The 16203-nt window shown below is 33.5% G+C and overlaps 5 protein-coding genes across 7 annotated transcripts in view; 3 read left to right on the forward strand and 2 right to left on the reverse strand.

Moving 5' to 3' along the window:
• Positions 1 to 481: 481 nt before the first annotated feature.
• Trmt6 (tRNA methyltransferase 6 non-catalytic subunit) lies at positions 482 to 2616 on the forward strand. Its single transcript, XM_090180861.1, has 9 exons — positions 482 to 767; positions 844 to 977; positions 1040 to 1152; positions 1211 to 1386; positions 1447 to 1617; positions 1680 to 2037; positions 2107 to 2189; positions 2255 to 2444; positions 2501 to 2616. The coding sequence occupies exons 1-9, from the start codon at positions 667 to 669 to the stop codon at positions 2591 to 2593; spliced, it is 1419 nt and encodes a 472-aa protein (XP_090036987.1). The 5' UTR covers positions 482 to 666; the 3' UTR covers positions 2594 to 2616.
• On the reverse strand, positions 2280 to 3368 carry LOC149935874 (diablo homolog, mitochondrial-like). Its single transcript, XM_090180865.1, has 3 exons — positions 2940 to 3368; positions 2617 to 2871; positions 2280 to 2368 (listed from the first exon to the last, which is right to left on the reverse strand). The coding sequence occupies exons 1-2, from the start codon at positions 3342 to 3344 to the stop codon at positions 2638 to 2640; spliced, it is 639 nt and encodes a 212-aa protein (XP_090036991.1). The 5' UTR covers positions 3345 to 3368; the 3' UTR covers positions 2280 to 2368; positions 2617 to 2637.
• Positions 3369 to 3539: 171 nt separating this feature from the next.
• On the forward strand, positions 3540 to 4632 carry roh (reduction of Rh1). Of its 2 annotated transcripts, none has more exons than XM_090180873.1 (4): positions 3540 to 3659; positions 3987 to 4174; positions 4390 to 4440; positions 4521 to 4632. In XM_090180873.1, the coding sequence occupies exons 2-4, from the start codon at positions 3997 to 3999 to the stop codon at positions 4547 to 4549; spliced, it is 258 nt and encodes an 85-aa protein (XP_090036999.1). In that variant the 5' UTR covers positions 3540 to 3659; positions 3987 to 3996; the 3' UTR covers positions 4550 to 4632. The 2 variants fall into 2 exon arrangements, with proteins under 2 accessions (XP_090036999.1, XP_090037000.1); XM_090180874.1 differs by lacking the exon at positions 3540 to 3659 and adding an exon at positions 3746 to 3835.
• On the reverse strand, positions 4572 to 9829 carry LOC149935876 (retinol dehydrogenase 12-like). Of its 2 annotated transcripts, none has more exons than XM_090180862.1 (7): positions 9640 to 9829; positions 6241 to 6384; positions 5974 to 6171; positions 5748 to 5906; positions 5558 to 5680; positions 4870 to 5065; positions 4572 to 4813 (listed from the first exon to the last, which is right to left on the reverse strand). In XM_090180862.1, exons 1-7 carry the CDS (start codon positions 9785 to 9787, stop codon positions 4720 to 4722), a joined length of 1062 nt encoding a protein of 353 aa, XP_090036988.1. In that variant the 5' UTR covers positions 9788 to 9829; the 3' UTR covers positions 4572 to 4719. The 2 variants fall into 2 exon arrangements, with proteins under 2 accessions (XP_090036988.1, XP_090036989.1); XM_090180863.1 differs by lacking the exon at positions 9640 to 9829 and adding an exon at positions 6807 to 7096.
• The window catches only part of bs (serum response factor blistered), a 29176-nt gene continuing 21037 nt past the window's right edge, over positions 8065 to 16203 (forward strand). The window contains exons 1-3 of the mRNA XM_090180860.1: positions 8065 to 8501; positions 8594 to 8636; positions 8990 to 9250. Coding sequence (XP_090036986.1) covers positions 8185 to 8501; positions 8594 to 8636; positions 8990 to 9250 — 621 coding nt within the window. The 5' untranslated portion in view covers positions 8065 to 8184. The remainder of the gene's footprint in view (positions 8502 to 8593; positions 8637 to 8989; positions 9251 to 16203) is intronic.

Here is a 16203-nt window from a genome sequence, read left to right on the forward strand (position 1 = left end):
ATTACAACCTGTTTCAGCGCGTCACAAACTTAATAATCTGTGTCTGCTCCATAAATTTTTTAACAACAAATTAGATCTAGGTTTCTCTGATTATTTTTCGCTAGACACAGATAACCGCACTAGAGGTCATTCCCTTAAACTTAAGAAACCTCGTGCCAACACGGCTTTACGCCTTAATTGTTTTGCCCACTCAGTAATTAACGATTGGAATAAGCTCCCACAGGATATTGTTTCAATAAACGACTATCATAAATGCTGTAACAGACCACCTCGCATCCCATCCCTAGTCTGTATGTCTAAAGTACCTGTAATTTGTTTTTTTTTAATTATTTCATTTTTTATATAATTGTATGTATTTTATTTTTTATTTTGTTACTTTATTAGTAATTTACTATACTGTTTCTTTCTGTCAATGCCTGCGCATAAGCCGGATTCGGCTTGGTTGGCAAAGTTCCTTTCTAAATAAATAAATAAGCTTTTACCTTTAATATAGGACTGGCTAATTTCTGAAGCCTTTGGCTGTCATTTTCAGGAACACATGGAGTAGGGGCGTAAAGCCCCCTATGTCGCGCTGGTCCAAACACCAGCAGCCACGTGTTGTCGCGGGCAAGGTTATTTTTGGCAGTTGGCAGGTCTAGGTCGGGTCCAAAGATTTAATGATAAAACATGGATAATGAAGAATTATTTATAACAACTATAAACGAAAGTGATTTTGTAATATATAAATATGGTGAGAACAGTAGATTATTCCAAGTTTCAGCTAAGAAGTACGTAATAATCATAAGATTTCCAGCTCCAAGGCTTAGAGTTATTAAAAAAAATTTCATTGTCTTCTCTCGGTAGGCCAGTATTTATCTGTAAAGAGAAGGTTTTTATGGCTAACGCTATAGGCAAACCATTTGGATCAACTTTTGAATTAAAACATCAGAGGCTTCATCTCGTAGAGCCAGAAGACGTTAACAAAGTTAACTCTATTGGTAGTAGTTATTTCAACTCTGCCGAAATATTCCTGTTAAACCAGTGACTATATTTATTGCAGAAGTTGAGTTATCAAATGTTTTGGACAATCGTTCTTTAATTGATGATGGAAAATCTCAGAAGCTTACAAAAGAAGAAATTGAGGAGCTGAAGTCAAAAGGATGTCATAGCGCGGTTAGATTTCATATTCGAATGCTGAATATATCATGATAGATATTCTGTTTTTAACCAGGAAATTGTAAAAACCATTGTGGAAAATAGTTCCTCATTTAAGGAAAAAACACAGTTTTCCCAAGAAAAATACATAAAGAAGAAACACTCTAAATACAGCAATGTAGTGATTATTTTACATCCCACAATAAGACTATTGACAGAGATGTACTTTGCTCAGGGTCCTCTTAAATTATGGTTACTAAATGAAATTTTAATTGAAATTTATTTGTTTAAATTATGCCTGCTTTATTATAGCAATATGAGGATAGATTCCTTATCTCAGATGCTCAGTTACGCAAATATTTTGCCTGATGGTTCATATATAGTGGTTGATGATTGTTTAGGCCTCTTAGTAGCAGCTGTAATAGATCGAATTGGAGAAAAGGGACACGTTATTCAAGTTTATCCTGGAGAGGGACCAGTTAGGTAAAGAGTTGAATAAAGTTCAATTCTCCGCCTAAATGTTCTAAAATATATTTCTCTTTCAGTTCTTTTCGTCAAGCTGTTAAAGCATTAAATAAACAAGAGGATCATTTGCTAAAAATTTTGCATGGAATACCATTTAGCAAAGCTGTTAACTGTTTAACTGTCAAAAATCAGTCTGAGGTAACCGAGAAAAAAGAAAAAACGGAATTCCTTGAAAGAATGGATCAGTCTTCGGAAAAAGATGTTGAGAAATCAGTTTCTGTTAATTATGTCCATTATAAAGAGCCAGATGTTACCTACAGTTCTTTAAAAATGGATGAATCTTCTGTAAAATCTGTTTCTGAAAATTACCAGCCACTGAATGAAAATGACAGCCCCTTAATTCAAGAGTTGTCAGAGAAAATAGTGGACCCAAAAAATGTAATGTATTTTTTAATAGAAAATTATGAAATTAGTCTTTGTATGATATAGAATATTCCAATTTTATAGGATGCCAAATTGAGACGCAAAGAAGAAAGGCAGTTGGAATTAGAAGCTGCCACCAAGGTTTTAAAAGCTAACAGTTTAGATGGGTAATTGGATTTCCGGTTTTTGTGGTTATCAGGAAATAATCCTGATAAATTTAACTATTTTTCAGTTTGTTGGTATGTTGTCGTCATCATCCATCATCAGTTGTTTTGCCATTACTTCAATTTTTGTCTTATTCTCGTCCATTTGCGATTCATTCATCATGCCTACCCCCCCTCGTTGACTGTTACAAAAAATTGAAAGAATCCGAATCAGCTATTTTCTTAAACATTTCTGAAAACTTTTTAAGAAATTATCAAGTACGTAAAAACTAATTATTAAAATTAGAGCTCTGGCTACACCTTTTTTTTTTCAGGTATTACCAAATAGAACCCATCCTTTCATTAGTATGAGTAATGCCGGAGGATATTTATTAACTGGGATTAGAGTTCAAAACTCAAAAATTTAATGGCAAAATAAATATTTTATTACCGCAGTTCACTAATTTTGTATTCAGTCATTTTGAGTTTGTTTTGTTTTAACTGTGGATTTGACAATCTTGGCTTCCGTTTCTAATAGCTCATGTTCTAGGTTGTGCAGTTTTTTCTTTCTTCTTTCAATTTCAGCCAATACTGAAATTAGCCTCTCATTTATAGCAATTGCTGCATAATCTGCTCCAGCCCCAAATGACACTTCAGCCGTAGAATTTGTCAAATTTGTTATAGAAGTTAATTGTAGTTCCAAGTTCTAATAGTGGAAAGAAATATCTTTTCAATTAACATACCAGGTTTATAATAGGAAAGAGCTTCTCTAACCTTTGATTTTTTTCTAGCTTCGTCCAAAGCTGATTTTTCAGCTATAATTTTATCCCACACTTGATCTTCCAAATAAGTATTTCGCAAGTTTAGAACCATCTCCCTTTCTTCGTGGAGGTACAAAACTTCTTCTATAGAGCGAGTGTATTCTTCGTAACAATCTAGGATCTCACTTGTAAAGCTATCCAAAAGGGAGGTCACGGCACTAACAAGAACCACTGAGGATTGTTTTACAAGGAATTCATGGTTTAATTTTGCCATTAATTTGGTATCATTTTCTTTTTCTTGTGGGGTGCATAGCGCTGGTAATAGTAAAAATTTAAAATACCTGGACGAGAAGGGGTTTTGTTTTAAAGCGCATAGTTTCAGGGATTTTCTTATTTTATTTAAAGTTCTAAAATTCATATTTTATCACATAAATTTCTGCTATATGCATTGTGGGTTCAGACGTAAGTGTTCATATAGGAAAATAGATGGCAGTAGCTGTACGGAAAAAAGTAAGATTAAAAAGGATTGTTTTCTTTTTAATAAAATAGATGGCGATAGCTCCACTAAAAATAATTTTCTCTGATTCGAATCATTCGATTAACCTTCACAACATTTTTCCAGTCACAGCAGGCACTGTGTTAGCAAGGATTCTAGTGCGTGAATCTGAAACTCTTATTTGACCTTATCTGTGCTACCTTTCTATCTTTAATTTTTTCCTGGAATTTGAAGAAGGTATTTTGAAAATATTTTTTATTTTTTAAAATTTTATCATTAGAACTACTGAAGTTTCTTTTATTTCCCTCGTACTCGTGAAACTGCCGATTTGTTCTTAGGCCTTAGCTAGAACTAGGAACTGGATACTGGTTAATTGCCACCTTTGATTAAGAATCATTGTAACCCGGCCACCGGTAAATAAGGCATTAAAAGTCGCAAGCTGACCTGGGCCTGAGGTGGTGCCTAGGGTATTAGCCTAGCTAATATTAATCCAAGTTGGCACTGGTGGTCCTCTATTCCAGTTTTACTCATAGCTTCTCTGATATTTTGTCTTAACTAAAATAGGGTTATCAAAATGAGTGACGCCGCTCCAGCAGCACCGGGAAGCAGGAGAATGGTATATCCTTACACCTATACAGCAAAAATAGCCCAGTTTCCATATAAAAGATACTTTCTTGGGCACTGGTTCTACCGATATTTTATCTATGGAGTCATCGCTACTTATCCAGCCATTATATGGATTGACTCTAAGGGTCAGTTAAATTGCTATTTCAATAGAGTGCCAGCATCTTGAAACCCTACGACGTCACCAATGTTAAACGTCTATTGAGAAAAACGCGAGTTTTCATGACAACCATTACGGAAGCTTCGGCTGTGACGTCATTAACTTTTAAAAACGCATCAACTGCTAGCACTCTATTAAATATTTATGCTGTTCTGAATAAATCATAAATTTATTTGACTTCAGTTAACTCGCCGGCTGCTAAAGCGGCTCATGCTGAGAAGATGCGAAAAGAAGGTAAAGATATTTTTGAATATCACATTGTTTATTTTGCAATCCATCTACAGGGATTATAATTTCATTCACATGATTTTCAGCGGAAGCCGAAGCTGCCCATCATCATTAAATTATGTAAATAGGATGTCTGTTAGGTTAAGGAACTTTTGTGTTATTTCAAAATTTTCTTTATTAAAGTTAAAATGAGATATATATTTCTTTGCATAGCTTTTAGAATTGCCAAATCAGTTAGTAAGCTTCAAAGGACTTTAATGCTAGAAACAAGGTTATGCCAGTAATTTATTTTTTCACAAGTTTCTCTGAAGTTAACCAAAGTTTTTCAGCCATATCTTCATCCAAAGCTTGAGGTGCAGGTTTTTCCTTCTTGCAATCTCTGAAATTGAAAATAATAAAGTGTGGTTTGCAAATGGCAAAGTTTTGCAAAGATACCTGTAGTACAGCCCAGATTCATTGGCCAAACCTGGTTCTAAAAGACAATGCAGTGTAGTTTGTGCCCCCTGATTTGCTGTTTTGAAAAATAACATTCCAAACAAGTAGAAAGACCAACCAAGGAAAAATGACAGGTTTCGACCTAATTCCGTTTGCACGGCTCCTGGGTGTAGGCTGTAAACCGTTACACCCGTTCCTTAAACAAAATTGGTTATTAATTATTATTTTCCAAAGGTATGAAGTATTGCAACAATGTGTTAATGTTAACAGAATATGAAGCCACAACAATTGTTTTTCGTGATTCCTTGAAGATAATCTTGGTCTACACGGAGAAAGAAACTGTTATTGTACAGTGTCTTGCCCTGTTACTGGAGGAAAGGGGAAAGCTTTGGAATCAGGCTAGGGTGATTTAGAGGGCACTTGAGCTACCTAAAATATTTCTGAATCATCTGCTTTCTTAACCAAAATCATGTGGAAATTAAAATTATTTAGTTTAGTTTTATGAATATTGATGTATGGGGTGTAATAATTGTGAAATTCACAGCCCATTTTCAAAATGTACTGGTGAAAGGTCTTATGGCTTAAGAGCCCCTAAACTTGAAACCTTGGCGATGCTACTAGAATCATGATGCCTGTCTCTATTAACTTTAAAACATAATAGAGAATAGATTTTGAAGAAGAAATATACCTTTGAGTTTCTTAGCTAACTGTTTAGTGAATAATATGTTGGCCAATTTGCTCTGGAAATAAGCTTCGAATGGAGTGTATTTTCGTCTTTCAAAATTAAGGTCTTCTAGAACAATTTTTCCAGCTGTCAATCACAAAAAAAAATTATATATGGGCAATTACCGAATCTAATATCTTTTTTTTTTGCGCACGTCTATGAGCCATTGAAGAGACGTTAATTATTCTGGCTGGGCTCGATTCTTTGATTCTGTCTATTAAAAGATAAGTCAGTAAGAAATGCCCAAAATGGTTGACTCCCATTTGCATTTCGAATCCGTCAACCGTCTTCGAGTTGGGAGTACACGCGACTCCTGTCAGACAGAAAGCGCAATTAGTAAATATCTTGAACTTGGTTTTCTGACGAAATTCTCAAAGTACCGGCATTGTTAACCAGATAATGTATGGATGCCTCACTCTCCAATATAGTTTCCGCCGCTTTTCGGACAGATTCGAGCGATGCCAGATCTAAGTGGACCAGGCGAATTTTTCCGTCGGAAACTCCCGCTGTTTCCACTACTTTCTTCCTCGCCTCTTCGCCCTTAACCATATCGCGACACGCTATTATGATTTTTCCACCTGCGCGAAGAGAAGGTAAGGACATTTAAGGACTACAGCTTTGTTTATCGTCGATGTCCGCGGTACCACCTCTTTTGGCTAATTCCTTGGCTGTCTCGAGTCCTATTCCGGTGTTTCCTCCGGTGATGACCACCGTTTTTCCGTCGATCCGTGTCGCGGAATTGCAGACCCCTCCAGCCAACCATTTCCTAAACCAGACCAAACCGAATCCGGCTGAAAGAAGCAGGACCATAGGATGAATTACGTCGTTCTGCACGATGTCGATCAAATTCATTTTACGTCTCTATAACTGTACAAACAATTCGCGTCCTCTCTGCTACCAACTACACAATTGAGTGACCAAAACGCTTAATTATTGTGAATAAAAAATGGCCTTACTCGCGATTATTTTTATTTTAATCTTTCGTTTCAGAAAGGGGAGGCTGTCACTTATCAGATCAGATATCGTGCAAATATACAATTACTAAACTGGTTTTTCCCCTAAGAGTGCCGGTAGCTAAATTTCGTTGAAACATGTGTTCGATTTATTTATTATTTCGCTGTATGTTTGACATAAAAGTGTACCCAGATGCGTATCGATTGCTTTTGCGAGAGAGCAATTTATAATTGCGTACCGGTATAGTAGACTTACTTACCTGACAAGCCGAAAACGTAGTAAAACTTTACTTTGTTGGGAGTGCGAGCTACAATTAACTTTAACTGTTCTAATAATGTGATAATGCTTTGCATTTCAGTTTTTAAAGCTAGCGATACTTTTCGTTACCCGAGAATTTCGGCAGCGATTATCTTTGAAATGTACGAAAGATAATCCAATAATAGCTTCGGTCCCTTGCTGCCGATCCCCTCGAGAATATGCCTATAGGCTGTGTGGTTGGATGGCTTCAGGGTCGTAGCTAGGGCTGGGCGGCCGTCCCGGGCGCCGTGCGCGCGATAGGGTATAGGGGCGCCAAAATTGGTCCATATTATTATATTGGGGGGCGCCAAAATTGCAGCTCGCCCCTGCCGCCATTTTCTCTAGCTACGGCCCTGGATGGCTTAGAACTTGAAAGATCCAGAAGTATTAATTATTAACGTCTTTGGAATAAAACCCAATAAAGGAGTTATAAAATTCCGCAAATACCCATTGTGAAGGAAAAAAATTCCATTCCAAAAATTGTTAATCCAGAAATATATTTTTACTAATGCTCTGCTTGGTTTAGAATATCTGTTTTACCGGCGGCTCTTATGTTAATGTAATTAATCGCGTTATGTTAAACATCCCTTGTGTTTCCAGCGAAATATTCCAGTTGGTAGACACATCTGTAAGATCGTTCTATTATTACGCGCGAAATCCTGCCTTATTAGGCAATTGTTTTGACCATAAATGGCAGAAGTAGTTTCCCCGGGCAGTTTTGAAGTACAAGTTTGTTTTAAATGTCATTAAATTATAGTTACACGTTTCATTCATTATTGAGAGTTATATTCACTTTACTCTCGTACTCTGTTTAAGACTTCGCGTAATATATTTAATTTATTTGATGGTTTTGCTCTAATTAAATTACGAAGTGGAACTATTTTACACCTACTTACGATGATGTCACAGGGTGTGGGATCGCAAGTGGGAAGCGAAAAAACTACTATATCTACCGTGAGTAGAAGAAAATAAAAGAATTCACTCTGAAGGTTATTATATTTCCTACCATTGGGTGGTTGTGAAACGCCAACTCTCGCTCTCATTGCCCCTCCCATTTTTCTATAAGTATAATACAGTCGATGGTTTACTAGGAGTTATTGTAGCAGTCGATTTTGAAGGAAGTAAAGTTCGTTAGTAGGAATTTCAGAGAAATACTAGTTTAACTACTATTTCTACAATAGAATTGGAAGTTTTCTTGGAATTATTTTCGTCGTCTATCTTCATTACGTTTCGTTTGAGCCAGCCCTCTGGGATTTCTTCGCTTCCACCAATTTATCAAGTCGTCGCGGAAGTCCAAATGGCGACGTAACGTTATTATCAAAAGTGGTCTCTCGCGCGCAATGGATGACTATTACACCCTCCATTCGCTTGACAACCCGAAAGTGAAACACGAATTAAGCCTCGGCAATACGTTTTCATGCGCAGCGATGATATCGAGCAACGGGGAACCCGTAAACGGTACGGCGGCAGAGAAAAGAAAGTTTTCCACGATTACCGAAGAAGAAGATTATGACCAAGGCCCGGAAGAAGATCGTTCTTCGGAAGATGCCGATGCTAGCCAAATCGACCAGCCCCGCAAAATCTTACCTCTGAACGGCAAGAAAACAAAAGGCAGAGTTAAGATTAAGATGGAGTACATTGATAATAAATTGAGGAGGTACATATTTTTCATTAATTAATTTAAAAAATATTCAGTAGATGAGAAACGAGTTACTGGTGATTTGTGTTTAAGTGTTTTATATTATTTAGGTACACTACGTTTTCAAAAAGAAAAACTGGAATAATGAAAAAAGTAAGTTGAAATTCAATATTAATAATTAGAAAAATTTACCACTTTCTATTTGTTTCTAATAAACTCTGAAAAATTAAAAGGGCAGCTCCATAGAAATAACGTCTGCTTAGTACTAGTTTAATATCTTTATAATGAGCGGTTTGAAAGCAAAATATTTAATGCTAAAACATTATAATGCTGAAAAATATTCTTAAAATATATTTATTTACGTTTACGACCAAATAATTTAAAATTAACGACGATTTACTAATCCCGAGTTGAGCGTAAGCCTTGGAGAGACGCGTAGCTTACGTAATCGCCATCGATGTCTGTCTATTTCAATCGTCTTTTATTTACACCGGTTTGTTTTCCAGGCATACGAATTATCGACGCTGACCGGTACCCAAGTGATGCTACTGGTGGCCAGTGAAACTGGTCACGTGTACACTTTCGCTACTCGGAAGTTGCAGCCCATGATAACCAGTGAGGCGGGAAAAGCCTTGATTCAAACCTGCCTTAACTCTCCGGATCCTCCAGTTGGACCTGGTGGATCTGGACCCGACCAAAGGATGAGCGCCACTGGATTCGAAGAAGTTGATCTCACCTACACAGTCGCTGAAGACACCGAAAACAAGGTAAGCTGATCTCTGCTATATTATAGCACCGAAACAAAAACATTAATCGCTTCAGTCCTTAATAGTCTTAGGACTTCTAGAAATACTTTTAATTTTTAAGAATTAACAGGTTGTAGTTGGGCATAATTTTCAAATAAGCTCTCAACTAATTACGGCTTTTCCTTGAAAATGGTTCATATAATGAAATTCTTAAACACTTTTGAAAGCTTTGCCAAAAATTGCATAAATAACAAAAATTTATATGTAAAAATTTAACGTCTCAATTTCGACCATCGTTTGCTTATCCTTTTGCATTACCATACGCTTTGTAATCCAACTTACGCTTCAATATAGAGTGCTTTACTTTTAAGACGTTTTTGAAATTGCCACTGTTGTAGCTTTTGACTTACTTGCAAAATGACATTGGTGACGTCTTGAAACGCCAAGCGAAAGCGCTCTATTCAGTGTACCATTAACTCTGCAACACCAGTTTATAGTCTTAACACCATTCCCCATTAATGAGATTGCGTTTGACATTTGACCACTATTTGTAGCCATCCCTGTCCTCTTTGACCGCTGACTATGGCATTCAGAAGTTGCCCCCTTTCTACATGATATAGTCCAGGGGTGCTAAGTCTTTTTTTACCTCCGTGGATGTGCGAAAATGCGCCTTGATTAACGCATGAACTTTGACCTCGTCAACGCCTTTATACGTGTACAATGGCCGTGTCTTCCGTTTGGATTCCCTTCCTCCTGAAGGAACCTCCCCCCCCCCCCCCAATCTATCATTTTTATTATAAACAAAGACTAATTTTTGAAGCGGGACTTCCCAGAGTTATAAATTTACATGGAATAATGTTTGTTTTTCGTTTACCCATCTTCAGTTTATGTGGCTTTTTTTCTACGTATTTTTTGTTCCGTTGATTTTATGTTTTATCATATCTTTTAACCCAGGTTCGTTGAGTGTTGTGTAATATTATTACCTTAATTTTTTCACGCGCGCAACTTCATTATTTTTTTGTTGGATGTCGGCTGGTTTCCGAATCCCCACTTTTTATATATTTTTATATAACTTATTTTTATATGTATACCGCATTAAGTTCCAATAACCAATACATTAAGATATAACTAAGTAATAAAAAAAGATATTAAAAAAACAGATTTTTCGTTATTTTTGCCTATTTTAATTTTTTTGGTAAAGCTTTTGAAAAGTTTTTTTTTATCTCATTTGAAATGCGTTAGTTTTTATTTAGTAATATTTGGCCTACTTTACATTAGTGTTCAGTGTATTCTACGAGGTATTCTATTAAGTTACACCCGTACAGGGTTCGTACACGACCTGGAAAATTCAGAGAATTTCCAAATGATTCCCTAAAGTCAGGGAATTTCAAAATGACCCCTAACAATCCGGCAAATAAATTTTTGAAATTGTAATATATCAAATATTTTTTTGTGTGGCGATAAATCGCTTTTCTTTTTTACGGTCATGCATTTATTAACAATTTATACCAGTGAAATTAAGTTTTCAAAGTGAAGGAAAAAATATATATAGACATATACACATATATATAAATGTATATATATATATGCAGGGACGTACCTTTGGGGGGGGGGAGCTATATATATATATATATATATATATGTATATGTATATGTATATATATATATATATATATATATATATTATATATTGCAAAATTTGACCTCAAGCCATTCATTTATTCTACAAAAATGGTCATAGAAAACTTGGCAAATTGGTAAGGGAAAACCTGGAAAAGTCGGAGAAATTAATTCCGGAAATTTTGTACGAACCCTGTCCGTATTAATTTCATATTACTTGTTCAAACACTAATACGTTTCAGTGGCGTAAGTAAGGTTCCAAGGGCCCGAGTTTCGCGGGCCCTTCTTATTACGAGTACCAATTTTTTTTAATCGTTTTGAGGGCCCACCGGTGCGTCGGACCCCGCGGGACTAAGTAAGTTATTGTCAGAATGATCGTTGAGCCGTAACTGCCGATTGGTGTATTTTAGTAGCTCAATCCGCGGTATCGCGATGTGGGATGGCTATTGAGGTATCTATTTGCCATAATTAAGCTCTGGTAATTAACGTGGCATCTGGCGAAATCTTTCCGCGTCGTGTGAAGGTGATGGTTTCCCCTCCCCTTCGTCGAGGGTTTTCTTTATTATTTTAACCCTTTGTGCGTGCGAAATGCGTCAACTGGAATTCAGCGCCTCCTCGTCGCAACGCACAAAGAGCATCCTTTCATTTTCCCATTCCCCGCCCCCTCCCTCCCCCTCACTCTGCCACGATAAAACGTTCGTCGGAAGAGATTTTTAATGGAAACCCCCGTCAGTCTCAACCATCTCGCATATTTCAAATATTTTTTCTCCCTCGAATTAGACGCGAAACTCTCCCTGGGAAACGAGCGTTTTTCGGATCCAGAATTGCGTCATTTAAAATCGTAGACGTCTTCAAAAATGAAAATAAATTAAAACGTACTGCTAGGAATTAATGTTCTCTCGTTATCATAAGTTTATTATTGGGTTCACGTAAATGCGCCTTCCGCGTGCTAAATTTTTCTAGAATGGCTGCGTATTTTTAGTTGATTTCAGACTTAATTCATTAGGCCTAATACGTGCTCTCGTAGAAAATATATAAGAGGAATAGCAACTTGGACGATTAAACGTTTTGGGCTTGTTAACTTCCGGTAATTTTCCGACCTAAACCTCGTCGATTGAAGTTTATATTAATCGGAAGTGTATCCCCCAAGCTTTAGAAACTCGAGATACATTTTAGACTTGCCAAAGCTGTAGTTTACTATATTTTCTATGGCGCATCCTCGTAGTGAGCGCGCGCAGGGAGCCTTAATAATTTGTTTTTAAGTTGCTTATTTTTATCGCTAGAGGCGCTTATCTTATTGGTATGACGTTAATTTTACGTTACTCGCAAGTCAGTGACTACGCGAAATTGTCGGGAATTATTTCGACTGACTGACGCACTTATGGCAATAATTATTGACTTATGATACTATATATAGTGTACTTATGATACTTTTCAAAATTAAGAGGGCGGTGGGGGTTGTTATTCGCATTATGAACCCTGTCTAATTATATCAATTAAAAGACTTAACTTTTGGGCGTTTCTTAGAAGTAAAACAAACTTTGGCCTGTTTAAAATGTGTTGTTATTAATTTGTCATTCTATGCCGTCGTTTTGTAACTGGGCACGTTTAAATAAAATATATTTGTTCTTAACAAGCTGTTTATTATTTGCTTTAAGGGTCAGTTAAGAGAAATCTAATTTTAAATATGGTTTTAATTAGTTCTCTTTTTTATAGGGATTTTAAATAGACTATAAATTACAGTTCTTTGCTACGTTTTAACCTTGGTTCTATATTTTAATCACCGTCTCTTTAAAAAGCGCCGCTTATTAAAATACGTTTAGATTGAAATAAAATTTTAAAGATTTAAATAAACTTTTTAATGTACAAGAAGTGGTTTATGCAATTTTTAATCTTCATAAGTTACTTCTAATACGTTTAGTATTTTGATTAAATATTTTTCATATAGACAGGGTGACCACAACTCTTATATTTTATATTTTTTCGTTATGTTCCTATAACTTCCTCTAATTAACACTATTTTCCTATATTTGTGGAATTTTTTGGACCTTACCTGTTGCAAATAGGTCTTTTGATATCAAAATCTACAAAGTTAGGAAGAATTTAAGAATTAGTAAAAATATTCGCTCCCTCAACCAATTATTAAACCAAATTCCCTTTAAAAACCCTGGATTTTCAGTTAATAAGGACTTAAAAACTATATTTTCCTGTAATTTTAAAGAAATTTATCTTATATTTTATTTAGCCAAAAATATCTCCTATAAAACTATAAATCAACTACAAATTTACTATAATTCCTAGAAGATTTTTGTGATTTTTCTTTATGTAACGTTTCGAAAACTAGAAACTCTAAAGTAAACCGATGTCAAACAAGTAATTTATGTTATGAAATTAAATGATACTTTTCAATAAATTATCCGAGACGTCAACCACTGATATTACCGATAAATTCAATTATCCCCACAACCGATCCTTCACAACCGACTATTATAAAAGCTCCTATCGGCCCTGTTAAACAAATTGATACCTTTCAACCTCGATGTCAGTTATTATACTATTGTATTGCGAAATTGTATCTATAGCAGAAGTATATGAGTTAAGTATTCGTTTTGTTGTACTGATTACTATAGCAGAAGTATTTTAGAGAAGTATTTGTCATTTTGTACTGATTACGTTGATTTTTATAAGATACATTCGGGTATAACGACTTATTTAAATGATTACATCGTTAATATATTGTTTATTATTTAAATCAATTTCACTTAAAGAAGTGATTTTAAAAAAAATATTTATTTAAATCGTGTGTTGTAATTTATGAAAATGTGCAAATGTAGGTTCTCTAGCAATACCAAATCGAAGCTAACTAAATTTGAACTAGTAATGAAATTTAATTATCATTAATATATATTTTAATTTACTATATTAATAAAAAAAATAATAAAAATCAACAACCCTGGGTTGTTGACTAATAAGAGGGCTATAAGTCGCAACTGACTTGGCCCTCAAACCTCAATTGATAACCAAAATAAATAATTTGAATTTGGTTTGTAAATAAATATATTTATCTCCACGACAAGATTGTATTAGATATATACTTCAGTCTGTAGTAATGATAATCGCGTGACAATCGTCCATTTTCCGAGGGGCAGGTCACTTCCATTTTTGGTGCGTCTTAATTATAGTAAAATGATTAAATCAGTGTAATCAAGATTTAAAAAATTTAATCTAGATTATAAAATCTAATTACGATTTAATCAATCTAATCACAATTTAAACGTGATTTAATTATTCTAATCATGATCTAATCTTTTTAATAAGATTTAATTATTCTAATCATGATCTAATCTTTTTAATCATTTTAATCATATTTAATCATTTTAATCATATTTAATCATTTCAATCATAGTAATGATAATCGCGTGACAATAGTCCATTTTCCGAGGGGCAGGTCACTTCCATTTTTGGTGCGTCTTAATTATAGTAAAATGATTAAATCAGTGTAATCAAGATTTAAAAAATTTAATCTAGATTATAAAATCTAATTACGATTTAATCAATCTAATCACAATTTAAACGTGATTTAATTATTCTAATCATGATCTAATCTTTTTAATAAGATTTAATTATTCTAATCATGATCTAATCTTTTTAATCATTTTAATCATATTTAATCATTTTAATCATATTTAATCATTTTAATCATATTTAATCATTTCAATCATAGTAATGATAATCGCGTGACAATAGTCCATTTTCCGAGGGGCAGGTCACTTCCATTTTTGGTGCGTCTTAATTATAGTAAAATGATTAAATCAGTGTAATCAAGATTTAAAAAATTTAATCTAGATTATAAAATCTAATTACGATTTAATCAATCTAATCACAATTTAAACGTGATTTAATTATTCTAATCATGATCTAATCTTTTTAATAAGATTTAATTATTCTAATCATGATCTAATCTTTTTAATCATTTTAATCATATTTAATCATTTTAATCATATTTAATCATTTTAATCATATTTAATCATTTTAATCATATTTAATCATTTCAATCATAGTAATGATAATCGCGTGACAATAGTCCATTTTCCGAGGGGCAGGTCACTTCCATTTTTGGTGCGTCTTAATTATAGTAAAATGATTAAATCAGTGTAATCAAGATTTAAAAAATTTAATCTAGATTATAAAATCTAATTACGATTTAATCAATCTAATCACAATTTAAACGTGATTTAATTATTCTAATCATGATCTAATCTTTTTAATAAGATTTAATTATTCTAATCATGATCTAATCTTTTTAATCATTTTAATCATATTTAATCATTTTAATCATATTTAATCATTTTAATCATATTTAATCATTTTAATCATATTTAATCATTTTAATCATATTTAATCATTTCAATCATAGTAATGATAATCGCGTGACAATAGTCCATTTTCCGAGGGGCAGGTCACTTCCATTTTTGGTGCGTCTTAATTATAGTAAAATGATTAAATCAGTGTAATCAAGATTTAAAAAATTTAATCTAGATTATAAAATCTAATTACGATTTAATCAATCTAATCACAATTTAAACGTGATTTAATTATTCTAATCATGATCTAATCTTTTTAATAAGATTTAATTATTCTAATCATGATCTAATCTTTTTAATCATTTTAATCATATTTAATCATTTTAATCATATTTAATCATTTTAATCATATTTAATCATTTCAATCATAGTAATGATAATCGCGTGACAATAGTCCATTTTCCGAGGGGCAGGTCACTTCCATTTTTGGTGCGTCTTAATTATAGTAAAATGATTAAATCAGTGTAATCAAGATTTAAAAAATTTAATCTAGATTATAAAATCTAATTACGATTTAATCAATCTAATCACAATTTAAACGTGATTTAATTATTCTAATCATGATCTAATCTTTTTAATAAGATTTAATTATTCTAATCATGATCTAATCTTTTTAATCATTTTAATCATATTTAATCATTTTAATCATATTTAATCATTTTAATCATATTTAATCATTTTAATCATATTTAATCATTTCAATCATAGTAATGATAATCGCGTGACAATAGTCCATTTTCCGAGGGGCAGGTCACTTCCATTTTTGGTGCGTCTTAATTATAGTAAAATGATTAAATCAGTGTAATCAAGATTTAAAAAATTTAATCTAGATTATAAAATCTAATTACGATTTAATCAATCTAATCACAATTTAAACGTGATTTAATTATTCTAATCATGATCTAATCTTTTTAATAAGATTTAATTATTCTAATCATGATCTAATCTTTTTAATCATTTTAATCATATTTAATCATTTTAATCATATTT

The sequence above is a fragment of the Leiobunum rupestre genome, chromosome 7, assembly GCF_980474605.1.
Source record: "Leiobunum rupestre chromosome 7, qqLeiRupe1.1.hap1, whole genome shotgun sequence".
In the NCBI taxonomy this organism is placed as follows: domain Eukaryota; kingdom Metazoa; phylum Arthropoda; class Arachnida; order Opiliones; family Sclerosomatidae; genus Leiobunum; species Leiobunum rupestre.